The 14,569-nt window shown below is 39.5% G+C and overlaps 1 protein-coding gene across 1 annotated transcript in view; it reads right to left on the reverse strand.

The window, feature by feature from the left end:
* LOC139473026 (dopamine beta-hydroxylase-like) overlaps positions 1-14,569 on the reverse strand; it is a 61,341-nt gene that overhangs the window by 17,135 nt on the left and 29,637 nt on the right. The window contains exons 5-8 of the mRNA XM_071255531.1: positions 7,861-8,037; positions 7,526-7,628; positions 2,346-2,512; positions 1,974-2,156 (exon numbers count right to left, since the gene is read on the reverse strand). Of these exons, the coding sequence (XP_071111632.1) occupies positions 1,974-2,156; positions 2,346-2,512; positions 7,526-7,628; positions 7,861-8,037 (630 nt within the window). The remainder of the gene's footprint in view (positions 1-1,973; positions 2,157-2,345; positions 2,513-7,525; positions 7,629-7,860; positions 8,038-14,569) is intronic.

The following is a 14,569-nucleotide window of genomic DNA, read 5'->3' on the forward strand; positions in this document are numbered from 1 at the left end:
CACTGAAACCTTCTCCACTATTTAGTTGTAAAGTTATGAAAACTGCTGTTCCTAAACCATAGATAGAGTTGTTGTTTCACATATCCAGTTTAGTTGATTGGTTTAATAATATTATTAATAAATTTATATTCCGCCAATTGCCAGATTCATCTGCTCAAAGGCGCTCTAGCGGTCAACAGAGAGTTCAGTGAGGGTTGTAGGCGGATCAGAACAAATGGGTTTTTAACAATTCCTTAAATTGGTTGAAATCCTTGGCACTTTTGATGTTGACGAGCATGTTGTTCCAAAGCGTTTGACCGTCCTTTTGCAAAGCATCGGTTACCAAGTGACATAGTACAGGTCTGGGGCACACACATGTGTGGGGCGCACACGCACACACCCTGAAGACGACCCCATCCTGGAAGACCTGTCACCTCAACAATACCAGAAATATCCGGGAATCCACGATATGGTGATGACCGCCTTCAACTGACTGAGCGTCATATTTTTAATTCGTACGCATTTCCCGGGACAAAAACCAGACCAGAAAAAAGCCAGACACATGTCCCTTGATGATCTAGCTCTGTTTGAAGTTGATCCAGAAAAGGTTCTTGCAACGATTTGTGACTATGGATGGGATCTGGGTTCACCACTTCAAAACATTTATCAAAACTGTAGAAGCATTTGACATCACCACCTCCTAAGAAGGCAAAAACCATCACTGAAAAGGTAATGGACTCAGTGTTCTGGGATGCCGAGAGTCTTCAAAACGACAAGATAATAAACAATGAATATTCTGTTGCATCCTTGTGGCAATTACGGGGTGTAATTGAAACATAGAAACGTGGGAAGTGGTATACTTTTCAAGGAGGAGATATTGTCATTGTTACACTCCACGGGTGTGGTGATCATAATCATATGCTCATGATTTTGTCGGAATTTTAGTAAATATGTCTTATGAGTTTGGAAAGGGTTTTGTCGCATTAATTGATTTGAATTTCTTCAGTAAAGACCTTACTCTCCTGGTCTGACTCCATCTGTTCCCATACATAAAGAAATCTCCAGCTAGAACCCATTTCGACGAGAGCGATGACGTCATAGTAGCAGTGGAGAATTTTTATACGCCTTTTCTGTTTGTCTGTATAGATCCATAGATAACTTAATAACCCTGTTGGCTATGTCATGTCATTGTATTCATGTGATTTATACTGTGATGTTTTTGCGTAAAGTTTTGATTCTCCTCATTGTAATCCACATTGTTAAGTTGCTTATCAGTGGCCATAGTATAACAGTAGTTGTCCTTGTCAAACTAAACCTCCTAACCTGTGTCGTGGGGATCCTTATACCAAACAATCAACCCCTGGTGCCACCTTGAAGTATATGCTACAAATTATCGCAATTACCGGTAATTCAGGATAAGTTGAACCAACTCACAAAACGCGTTTAAGACAAGTAGGCGGTGCACAGAATTGGGTAAATATATTTGGTTTGTTACAGTTAGAGATGGTCATGACGATGAAATTGACAACGCTCCCGTGGACACACGTTTTGCTCATAATACTATTAAAAGGTCTGTGTGGCAAGTCAATACCAGAATTCTCCAAAAGTCGTTTGAGAGAAATTCTTCCGAAACAAATAAGCATGTCAAAGCTAGGTAAGCATGACCTATGATGATTTGCCTATGATGTCATACATTACATGGAGAAAGAACGCCCCAAAATGTCAAGCATTGTCAAAATCTTGCATGGTCACTAGTCTGTCTGTATAATATCATGTTGCCGTTTTCACAGTAATCTGGTACCTCACATTAGTACCTACTATCTCGCCACTAGAACTCGACGTTAGCCCAGACAGTACACGTACATATCCATCTGCTACTTGCCGCGACCAACCGCTACCCCTTTCTTCACAATGGAACACACAATGGTAAGCAGGTAAAACGGGATGGCAAAACATGTCACGATCTGAAATTGGTCACAATTGAGTAAACTTACAGGGAGAATGGTGATGGGAACTGGCAGCCGCCTGATCTCCTGGAAGTGGGGACTGTAATGGTCATCTCGATTGAGCTCTTGTAGTTCTCGGTCCTCTCGAATATGGCGAGTGTACACTTTTTTCCCTGTTAAATGTGTGTGGAGCTGGGAGGCGAAGATGTGTATCCCTCCGGATGGTATACCCTGCGACATGAATTAGTGTTGAAAGCATACCACATCAACCAATATTTAGAACGTGTGCCCATTTGCAAATGCAATATGCTAACGGTAAACTTGTGAAAATGTTAAACAAAGCACATGCATAATTCAATAAAACGTATGTTACATCGTATTGATTAAATATTATGTAAAGAGAATATATGAAATACTTACGACTTGAGTGCACGTGTGCACACAGTATCCTGTAAGTGCAACAGCAGGCAGTCCCGGGGGTAGGGCCATCTTGTCTGTATATTCAAGTCCTAGTTCCATGATTCCGGAATCGTGCTGCCTCAGTTGCCGAGTAACATGAAACCTTATCCCTGAACTGTCCACTATACCTACAATAAACACACAGCAGATATTCAACTAAAGTAATGGGAGTTGTGTTCCTTCCGCTGAACAGATCTGTGCAGCATCATGCTCATGTCTACACACTTGCTAGTTTTGATTCAACTTTTTTTGTAACATGGGCTTACCTAGAAATATCGGAATAACACATATACACATTAACTATATATATTTTAACAGCTAATTGGGGAATTCTTTCAAGAATCTTCTGCAAAACCACAAACTTTAGGAATATTAAACATTAGTATGATGCGTAACAAAAACAAAGCAGATGACAATAAAATCGAACGCCCAAACGCATCACGGGGACGGCCACGTTAACCCGATGCACGTGAGTTCCGTGCAAATTGAAATGCACATGTGTTCCCCCATTTCTTGCCTTATAAAAATCCACCCAGATCGGATAGCATTCTTTCGTTATTGAATTGCTATCACATGCCAAGATTGACAAGAAATCAGCGACACCAAGCCCTTGGACGATTGCAAGCTGGACAAACCGCCCGGCAAGTAGCCAATGCAATTCAAGTCCAAGTAAGGACCATATACAGGCTCCAGCAACGGTACCAGACCGCCACTACAGATGACCGACCACGTAGTGGAAGACCAAGCGTGACCATCCGACGTCAAGATCGTCAGATTGTGCAACAGCATCTTCAAGATTGCTTCGCTACAGCTGCGGAAACTGCCCGACAGACCATGGGGACACGCCAGCGATACATTAGTGCGGACACCGTGCGTCGACGATTGATGAGCAGACACCTCCACTGTCACAGGCTACACTGAGGACTAATTCTGACACCACGTCATCGCCGGGATCGTCTTCATTGGGCAACACAGCACCAGCATTGGCGCCACCAGCAGTGGAGAAGCGTCCTCTTCTCAGATGAGAGCCGTTACTGTATCTCAACAGCAAATGACAGAGAGAGAGAGAATCTAGCGACGCCGTTGGGAACGTTATTCGGATGCTTGTGTTGTTGAGAGAGACTCGTGGGGTGGTCCGAGCATCATGGTGTGGGGTGTGATATTGGTCTTGCACAGAGGGTCGGCACTGTGGTCTTCCAGAACATCGGTCCAGGGAGAGGCAATGGTGTCACAGCAGCTCGGTACAATGATCAGGTCTTGAGACCACACGCCATACTTCATTTGGGACGTCGCCGCAACCACGAGTTTCAGCATGATAACGCCCGTGCCCAAACTGCGAGAGCAACAAGAGACTTCCTCCAGCAGAATGGCATCAGAACAATGCAGTGGCCTGCCCTCAGTCCCGATTTAAATCCCATTGAGCACCTGTGGGACGAGATTCAAAGACGGTTGAATGACGTCCGACCAAGGCCGATAACTACAGCTGAACTGCGTCAGGCGTTCCTCAGCGCTAGGGCTCAGGTGCCTATGGCCTTCATCAACCGCCTCATCCATTCCATGCATCGACGTTGCACGGCAGTCATCAATGCACATGGCGGACGCACGAGATACTGACTTGTGATGCCATTTTCTCAGGGACTAGTGTTGTGTTCCACTTTTAGAACATTTGACACTTTAATTTCAACCTTGATGATCAGTTTAGCCAAGTTTAATCTTTTAAATATGTCTCAAAGTATGTTTACAGTTTTTGGACAAATAAGGTTTCTCATATATCTAGCCATGGTGACGTTTATTTTGCGGTTCAGTATATGTGTTATTATGATATAATTCTTTAATGTGACTGAATGATAACTCACACAAGAGATGAACAATTTTAAACGCACATTTGCTCGTGTAACCTCTCCTTTTGTAGAACTATTTTATTCAGCGATGCAGCTGGTTGTTATATGTCTGTCTATGAAAACAATCTAAGACACATACTAAATGAAATCGTGTCTATATCCTTTGAGACCGCCTCCGTGGTCTAGTGGTAGAGCGTCCGCCTGGAAAGCGATAGGACCGGATTTCGATCCCCGGCCGTGTCATACAAAAAGACGTGAAAAGATGATACTTGTTGTTACCCTGTCTGGAGCTCGGCATTAAGGAGCTTAAACAAGGACTGGTCGGCTGAACTGTTTCTGAGTGGGGTATTCAGGTTAAACTGTGGCATGGTGCCAACATGTCGCTATTTTAGTGCAATAATCTTGGACGTGACGTTAACCCCATTTCACCTCACCTCTATCCTTTGAGGTATAAACTTGTAATGTATAAAATTGTTAAAAGTTGACATTCACTTTGTGTGTATGAATTGAAGTACAACCTTTATAGAGTAAGGGCATTTTGTGAGGGACCTCACGTAACGAAGGTTCAGACGTCAATGAACTCACAAGTGAAAGTCAATTCTTACGTAATCATTTTAACCGACTGTAGGGTTGATATCAAGTGGCAAACGTAAACACCTTTCGGTATTTCTCTGAGAAATGTCAGTCAAGTATTTTTATACCTTCTGAGTCTTCAGATTGTGCTAGCTGTCCGTATGTTTAAACGTTTGTGTTTCAAAGTTTTCAAAACTTTCTGTACTTCTTTACAACGACTTACATATCAAAGCGCAGTATCCTTTTGCATATACATCTAACTACTATGGTGTTGATGAAGATTTATATGGGGAGACAAGATCTACAAACAGAAAACGTCCTGCCCATGGGATCTTAACCTGTTCAATTAATCTCTGAAGTCTTCATCACCCACTTAGAAGAAACCACCTTACAGACATCCCTACTAACTCTCATTTGTTGGTACAGGAAAGTTGATGATCTTTGTTTTGTACATTGAGCTGTCACTGACACCTCCTTCTCAAACTTAGTCATCAAGAGAAGTAGTTTTCTGGCTCCACTGCATGTTTGTGACCTTCTGCAATGGCAATCTTGCGAGGCCATCTGCATTTTTACCCAGCTACTCAATCTTGTATTGAAATGTGTCGAGGATACATCCTCTGCAGCGTCTGTTTTCCTGGAGAGAACATGCATAGAAGAAGTTGGTGGAGGTGAGGGAAAATTGAGCTTGAAAACATTCAGGAATAATGCACTTACCTAGCAAAGTGCATGAACGTGTGTAATGTCAGTGATCAGTTACCAAGGTAAAGGTTCTACCATATAGGTACTGGTAACACCAAATAGCAAAGCAACATGTTTGGGATGACATTGCAATCAAAATGTTGTACTTTCACAATAACAGCAAATGGTGTGCCAGACAGGTTATCAGTTTCCAAGAATCCACTGAAATAATAAATTTGAGTGGAAAGTCTCTTCCAATGTGAATAAATCAACTCCCACTGTTTTCCATGTGTAGACAGCTTCTATTGGGACAAATATTTCCTTCTGTTGAGCTTGTGTGACAGCATGATTGAGATGTACATGAAGTAGTCACATCATCGCTGCTTGACGACATTTGGGAGTCATGTATAGAGGTTTCCAAACAATGGATTCTAATGACATATGAAACCAAACTGGAAGCACCACATTCAATTCATAGTAACTTCAGGGGATCATAATACATCAAGACAGGTGATTTTGTTGCCAGGAGACCACATTTTGTTTGAGGTCATTCACCACCTCATCCTGTTCAGCACATTCCACTTTACATCCTGGAGGGTCAGACCCCTGACAGATTCCACAACATCAGATATTTTGGGGAGAATATTTAGCTGGATAGTTCACAGTATCCCGTGGTATACATACTGCCTCAACACCTTTTGTATTCATCATCTCAAGTCCATCATCTGTTTGTCTTCTTTCAGACCCTCTACTGTAATGTTATGTCCCAGACATTCCTTGTAAGTTTTGAAACAGCAGTTATCTTTATCGAGCTTCATGTTTCTCTCAAAGCACCTTTTCACTGCTGTAGATGTGCGTCATGATCTCTGTCAGACTCCATGAATCAAGATATCGTCAGCCACGATGATCACTCCGTCCAGACGTTTGATTGCAATGCTTCATTAAGTACCTTTGGCTCAAAACAAACCCTCAGTGGGCATGACGTCTTCACTTGCAAATGATTTGACATTGTTTATTGTCTCAACTTTATTTTCAGCTTTACTGATGTTGACTTTGGAGGTATATGTGCATTTATGCAGAAGAAAAATAAACTTTCCAATCTAATGGGGGATCTGGACAAACCGATCTGTAGTCCAGTGTTTGCAGTTGATGACCGACAAACTCTTGAATTATTGGAGGGAAAAACCCTTTTAAGCTGGTATTGCTTAACAACGCTTATTGGGAATAAAACGGACCACTTTTTTATACTGATAATTGAAAAGCTCCTAAATGATATGGAATGTTTCATTTGTTTCCTTCAAACTGGCAATATGGCAAATTTAACCAACATTTCAAAATCTTAACTAAATGTACTTCCCTTTCATGTTGAGGTTTTAAAGAGTATTCCTGTGTTACCTTCCTCAGCCTTCAGAGCAATATAGTTTACTGATCAGTGTTTGAGATTGTTGGGTACCATCCACTTCTTTACTTCATACTCAGACACAGTAAACTGACTCCAAGTGGATCAAACCAACGACCTTCTAATCTCCGGGCAGATGTTCTATCCATAGATCATGGAGGCAGTCTTGTAAAAATATATATCACATAGTGGAACAATTCGTAGCTTTCAGTTTGTGTGGAGTTATTAAAATATGCCATATTTGTACGAATTAAAACTTTTGTTTCACGATTTGTTTTTTGGTTTAGTTATCGCCGATTTGCCTGTCAGAATTGATTGAAGTAAGATGGCAGCACTCACAGTGGCTTGGCTTTGTTTGAGCAATCTCTGGCACCTAACTTGCATTCATCCGTGGCCTTAAATACTCTGATGTATGTGTCGTTATGACCGATCATCTGATGAAAGACTATTTTGACATTACCAAGTCTGATTCATATAATGAGAAAGTATTTGTGCTTGTGGTCTTTAGATTTCTCAACTTCTAAAACCTTGCCGAGGCCAGCTTAGGTTCACCAAATGTTAACTGCCAGTAGTCAAAAGTCTCTGCAATTAGATCATTGTATCATCTTACCGTACACAGAAACGTAGTCAATGTATGAAATTCGTGTTACCTTGTATGAGTTCTGGATTGTTGTAATGAACCTCCAGTAACACGTATGGGGTAGAATCAACACCTCCTATGGGAGAACCTGCCTCTTCAGGGTACACAATAGGCTGAAACAAATACTATAAAGTGCAAACATTGAACACACTAGCCTATTAGTCAAACTGTCAAATGGCATTCTAAAACAAACAATTGTTTCATATTGGTTGTATACACCTTTTATTTAGTAACTGATAAAAATGTATGCATATTAAGGTGTCATTTGTGCTTTTAACATACTTATAAGAATAAATGACAGATTGATGATGTCAACAATAATATTAAAGAGCAATATCAACTTACCCCCGCTCCCATAGCCCATGCACCTATGACGTTTCGGCACTTGCTTAGTGTTGGTGGTTTGTTTTCAGCCTGCCCTGGTCCACTATAAAATGGCATGACATCTGTCACGCCGACACACTGGAACACTTCAATGTGATGAACCACGTCTTCACTTCCACTGTCTATTACACCTTCATACTGCAAATCACATTATATTTTAAATGAACAGACGAATACATTGCTTATGATTATGTTGTCAGCCACCGAGTTACCGGGTGTGATGTTTTACATTCTTTCAGTGAACATTGGTATTGGCAAATGTGAGTGTCCATTTAGAAGTGAATGTCTTGGTATCCCTCTCACTCACATTACACTCCAGTTCATACATGAATGATATGTGTGAAATATGTCACGTTTCATTATGTAACCAGTTTTCTGTCTCTGTGGTGCTATGCTTGAATAGCACACATACTCCAATAATGCTAAGATGACACTTTCCTGATATGAAAATAATATAGTCTATATATCATCTTTAGCGAGTGAGGGGCGGTCGGGTAGCCTAGTGGTTAAAGCGTTCGCTCGTCACGCCAACGACCCGGGTTCGATTCCCGAAATGGGTACAATGTGTGAAGCCCATTTCTGGTGTCCCCCATCGTGATATTGCTGGAATATTGCTAAAAGCGGCGTAAAAACCATACTCACTCACTCTTGAGCGAGTGAATGTTTTATCGAAGGAAAAATGTTGACAATGCTTTTAAATGGCTTTGAATCCATAAGAATAGATTTGCCTTCCTATTGTGACGCTTTATAACAGGTGTGGTGAATGACGCTTTGTCACAACTATGGGAAAAAATTAAATTTGAATTCCCATTCCATTGAAGGTTAGTCAGTGGTTTGCTGGAGCAGCCAGTATATGAGCATCGTGTTACTGGAGAACATCCAAAGCTTGCTAGATTGGATTTAAATCCTTGGGATAACTGGACTACCCCCATGCTCTATTTTGTCTCTAAGACAATACTCGCATTTGCTAACATCAGAAGGTCATCATCTACATGTATTGCATACATCTCATGACGCTACCTTGCACCAGTCAATATCCCGTTTCTTATAGATGCACAGCTCCATGCATTCGTTCAAACTTGTTCGTCCCCATACTATAACATATTCACCATAAAATATGCCATTTTCAACCACACAGCAGTTGGCAAGTCAAGTTTAGTTACGCCGATCCCGACATTGAATATTCATGAAAACCAAAACTGAACGTGATTCACATGTGAACAAAACAGGCTGCAACTGATTGAGATTCCATTTGACTTTTTCCCAAGCAAACGTTACCATGTGAATGATGACACAGTCAGGCTGCCACACGGCTGATCTTATATTTGACTGATGAAGTCTTTTTTCAAACTGTTGGTGGCGAAATTGTTATGCCCATTACATCGCAAAATGTCCCGTTGAAGGTTAAAGCTGTGGATAATGTTTTGACAGTCTTGTTGAACAGTTTTTTTTGTTCTGGAAGGTAGGTCGTTTTGGGGTATGTCTACTAATCTAATGGTCTTAATAATCTTAAATAGCGTACAACGTCATTTGGAGACGATCCTCCTTCAAATACACCTACACCTCAATCAACCGATGTCTACAGGGCTACGGACATTTGAATGTCATGACTGAAACATAGATTCACAAGACGCTGAACAGAGTCTTTGACAGTTTATCAAAATGTCCATACATGGGTAAAACTTTGTCAACGATCACAGTACCCTCCAAATTATGACCTGTTATTTGGCACAGCACGTGGCTACCGCATATAGCAAATTTGTAATATGTTGGTGTTCATAATCGGATCAGAACACGTTTTAAAAGTCACCATTACTGGGACCACATAAAAAACGCACGTTTCCCGGGACTTGTTACTGTCGAAAGATGCAGTAAAACTGTTAACAAGGATGTGTGATGGTCCAAATCATAAGCTAGGTGAAACGAATTATGCCAAAAACACTTGATGTATTTGTTTTTCCCCATAGCGCAGATTTACCTTTACTAAACATTTTCAATATGACTTCCCTGACAGAAATGTTTAAACTAGGATCGGAATTCTGTGAGCACATTTCAGAGACACCACAGCTCTTATCATACATGCACTGTTTCAGATTCATAGGCCTTGTGGAAGATGTACCCACATCGACATATGGTTGCCGCTACTCAAGGTACAGCTTTCATATTTTCTGCACTTCCAGGCAGTTGCACATATACACCTAGCTATGGTCGTTACTTTTCAGTCGGAAGGGAACAAATAACATTACTGTAGCATGATTTAAAGATACAGTTTCGAGCACAAAGGGCGAGGTAGTTGTTTGTTATTCCGATAAAGTACAGTCCTCCTATAGGAATTAAAAGTGGTAGTTTATTCAAACTGTGTCCAATTGTACTCTAATTATCTATTTTTTGCTATAAAGTGCCCGAGAGTTGGAACTTTACTGTGCTTAATGTATATACCCTGCAACATTTTGAACAATAATATCATACAATACAATATATTACATTGAACTTGAAACTGAAACTGACTTATGCGTAACATTTCTAAACCAATAAAACCCCGAACCATGACTGGTTAAAGATGTAGTTACATCTTTATATGTATCAATTCAATTCCCTTCTGTTTATTGCATTCAAGGTCATTGGCCCACATACCAAGGTACATAGTCATATAACTACCAGTAGGCAGTAGAGGTACATTTCATTAAAACGTTGAAATTACATTGTTAAAGTGATTTTCTTAACAATTATGATACTAGTTTACACTAGTTTAACTACAATGGAGGCCCGGCTTTCACACATCAAAACACTAAATGAAATAAATGTACATTCAGCAATATAACATTTTGGTGTATAATGTTTCATATTTGATTAAATAATGAACATCTTAATTTATAATGAAATTCATCTTCAATCAAATTTAAATGACAAAATGTGCAGATTCCGATTTCTTTGATGAAAATTTTGCCTACGACCTATATCTATTTGTAAGCCCGCCCCACTAGTTCGCAATTAAGTTAAATATCTTCTGTTGTACAAGGAATTGTTATTAAGCAAGTCATGTTCGAATTTTAGATGCATTTTATAACACTAATATTTTTCATATCGCGAGCTAACATTTATCGCTGCTTGCCATTTCTGACTAATCTTAATTTTAATTCATTTAAAAAGTATTTGATATCTCTGACATCTTGATGTATCCAAGCATATCTAAATCCCAACATAAAAAGTGTCTGTTTAACAGTTGTCGCCCAAGAATATCTGTTTACAGAATCTAAGAGATATATCATATCATGGGTATTTTGTAGAAGACGGTAATTTGGCATATGGATAAGTGATATACAGTATTTGATAATCTAATAACTGAATCATTCAACAAGTGGTATTGTTCACATTGGCCAGTATTATAACATTTGGCGTACGTTGTGATATGCCTAAAAGTCTTTTATCTGCTGAATTTGTTTGGCAACCCCCCTTCCAGCTATACATAAGAAAAGGATTTATATAATAGTAGAATTATTCCCAGTGACCATTGTTTGGGAAAATTCCGTTTGGAAAAATGCAACTGAACAATATTGTCAGATACTGTGCGTTTGGGCGAGCACAGACTGCCTCGCCAATGCTATTTAATGCTCAAATCACTGGACCATTCTGGTCGCACCACATGGGCTACCCACATTCAGAATATTTTGTTTAAATTAGGATTTGGATATGTATGGTTAACACAAGATGTTGGCAATGTGAAGATGTTTATTCATCTTTTTTAATTGATAACCTTCAACAATCATGTTGTAGTTCTGTCAATAGTATATCTGATACCTTTTATTATAAACATTTTAAATTCCTGTTAAATGTAGAAAAATATCTTACACCAGTACTTCTGAGAATATGTATGACTCGTTTCAGAGTAGCAGGTTTAAACTTGCATTTGATTTGGGGAGAAACACAAAAGCCCCCATACACTGAACAATTATGTAAATATTTAAACATTTTTAACTAAAATGATTTCATCAGAAAACTATATAAAGTCCAATGGCTAAGAGAAACTTAAATCGATTACTTCATTGGCATGCGTAGTTCATTGTCTGTATTATGGGTCTATGGCCCTTCTATTGAATAAACTGTTTGTCTGTCTGTCTGTCTGTCTGTCTGTCAGTCTGTCTGACACTCTACCAAATACAGCCTACCTTCCTTGAATAAGTGACTGATATGTTTATCATGGCCCTACTTTTTATTTGTCAATTGCCTGAATAATTTCGTCACGACTAATGTTTGAATTATCCTCTCTGTGGCGTAGTTAATTCTTTGACACACTACAGTACATATTTCGTCTATGTTTTCATATACTGCACTTTCAGCATACAAATCGCTAAAATGTGTGAACCGTGACTCAACTGCAAGTGAAATAGGAGTCGGGGCTTCATTGCATTTTCGACGTTTCCTCCAAAGGTTGGTAAATCCTCACGTGGTATATTATCCATATATTTAACTGTTCTTGTTTTAAAAGCTAATTGTTTCCTTCTTCTAATTGCCTTGTACGTATTTCTAGTGTGTTTGTAAAGGTCGTAATTGTTAGTTGATCTGTTACTTCTAGGTTTCAGTAGCGCACTCATCTCTTCCCTTCTATCTAGTTGACAGTCATTGTAATTTAACCCTGTATTTACTTGTCTTATTTATGCCATCACAATGTATAACAAAGCATTCTCCAACACTTATAAGCGTAATCACAGAATATACCTATTGAATTGTGAACGTTTTGTACAATCATGTTTTTCACCATTTCCAATTTGCCTTAGATCTCTTCTGAAACAAAATTCACCACAAACACGTCTTTCTTTTCCACGTTCCATTTATCGTATGGGACATTGTTAATGTTTCTTTTTCCTTCTAGTGAACATGTGTATTCCTATACAAATGGATCGTCGCTATATGGCTGAAAAATGCCGATGCGACATTAAATTCTAACTCACTCACTCAATACAAATGGAAGATGGTGTGATTTCGACCTATCATCAATAGTAAAATCTATGATAAAATCTGTAGAAGTGGTGAGATATAATTCAGAGACCAAGTGTATTACACACATCAATTAATAATTTCCCATCATTTTCTGATTTTGAAGTCTTTGAGGTTGGTGGTGAGGGCTTTGACTTTTCCCCACTGGATGCAGTGGCTTGGGTTGTCACGGATATGGTCTGATAGAGCTGATTTAGAGTCATATTTGGAGACTGAACTTTGATGTTCTTTAATTCGGGTTTTGAGGGGCCTAGATGTTTCGCCAATATAAGCTTGTCCACAATTGCAGGGAATGCTGTACACTTCTCCTGATGGTTCCAGCTTGTGGCTGAATGGTGGTTTTCCTGTGGCCTTAATTGTGTTCTGAATGCTGTGACTTCTTTAGAAAAATACATCAATGTTGGGCTGTTTCTTCAATATTTTGTGGGTAAGTGTTCCAAAGTAGCGGTCTGTTGTACTAGCTGTTCGAGGTAGTGGTTGTAGTGGTTGTAGTGGTTGTATTGTATGAACACTTGTTTGAAATGGCTAAGTTCAGTGGTAAAGTGAAGAAGCCAATCGTCAACTACCCTTCCTTGATGTACTTCAAGTTTCATGTACAATAACAAACTCCAGACCACTGTTTACGGGAAACCAACCCACACAGATCAATATCTTCACTAAGCCTCAAACCATCCAAGTCAAGAAAGGAATCATCTCAACTCTAACAAGGCCAGCTCACAACATCTGTTCTATGTAGCAACACCTTTCCATTTAATTTTATCCATCTCAAACAAGTGTTCACACAGTACAACCACTACCCGAACAGACAATACAGAACAGCACCGAGAAAACTCAGAAATTTCCCCTTCAACAATCAGCAACCTTTGTGATCAGCCTCCCCTTGTACTTGTCAACCATACCCTGTACATCACTTGCTTGATAACGGTGTTAGGACTTGCACCGAAACGACGCTCCTAATTGTAACAAAGAAGTTGTTCATCCATATATCTTATACGTACTTAGTACTCCAACTTCTACATGCCTCTCAAAGAAGTTAGTTGAAACTTGTCAGCTGAAATCAGCTGGAGTTTTAGTATGATTTACATTGGGAAAGTTCAATCGTAAACAAACATCTTCGGAAACAATACCCCAAAATATGCCAATTTCGTAAGTCTAAATATGGATCCAAATGTTTAAATTTGCTCCAATGAGCCACGCTGAACGTTTTTGCATGGAATTGAATTGAAACTCGATGGTGGTCGGGTGCTCACGGGCATTTACTAAGTTACCCAGCCGATCCATCTGTAGTCTGTATGGAAATGGATATAACTCGATTATATGTTTGTAGGTGATATAAGTATAACTATTGAAGAATGCAAAGACATGTTGATGTGTAATGTGCTTGTTTTGCGGAGAAGTCTCAGAATTGTTTATGAATTATAGAAGGTTTCAGCATGACTTTTCATTTGTGTCTTGAGCAATGTCACGAGTATTCAACCAAAATGAATAAAACGAGGTGTACCGTAGGGATTTAGTATGTCACCACTTGTCTCTTACCTGTGGGTAAAAAAGGCGAGTCCCTCGGATTACAGTACACAGAACCATATAGTGTAGAGAAATGTCTCTACTAATACATTTATTACTTTATACAATAGTTCATTTACATGAATCTGTATTTCTAGCTTCTTGTTTGTCT

Source organism: Haliotis cracherodii, unplaced genomic scaffold (assembly GCF_022045235.1).
Source record: "Haliotis cracherodii isolate W230 unplaced genomic scaffold, xgHalCrac1.p SCAF_26, whole genome shotgun sequence".
Taxonomy (NCBI): Eukaryota; Metazoa; Mollusca; class Gastropoda; order Lepetellida; family Haliotidae; genus Haliotis; species Haliotis cracherodii.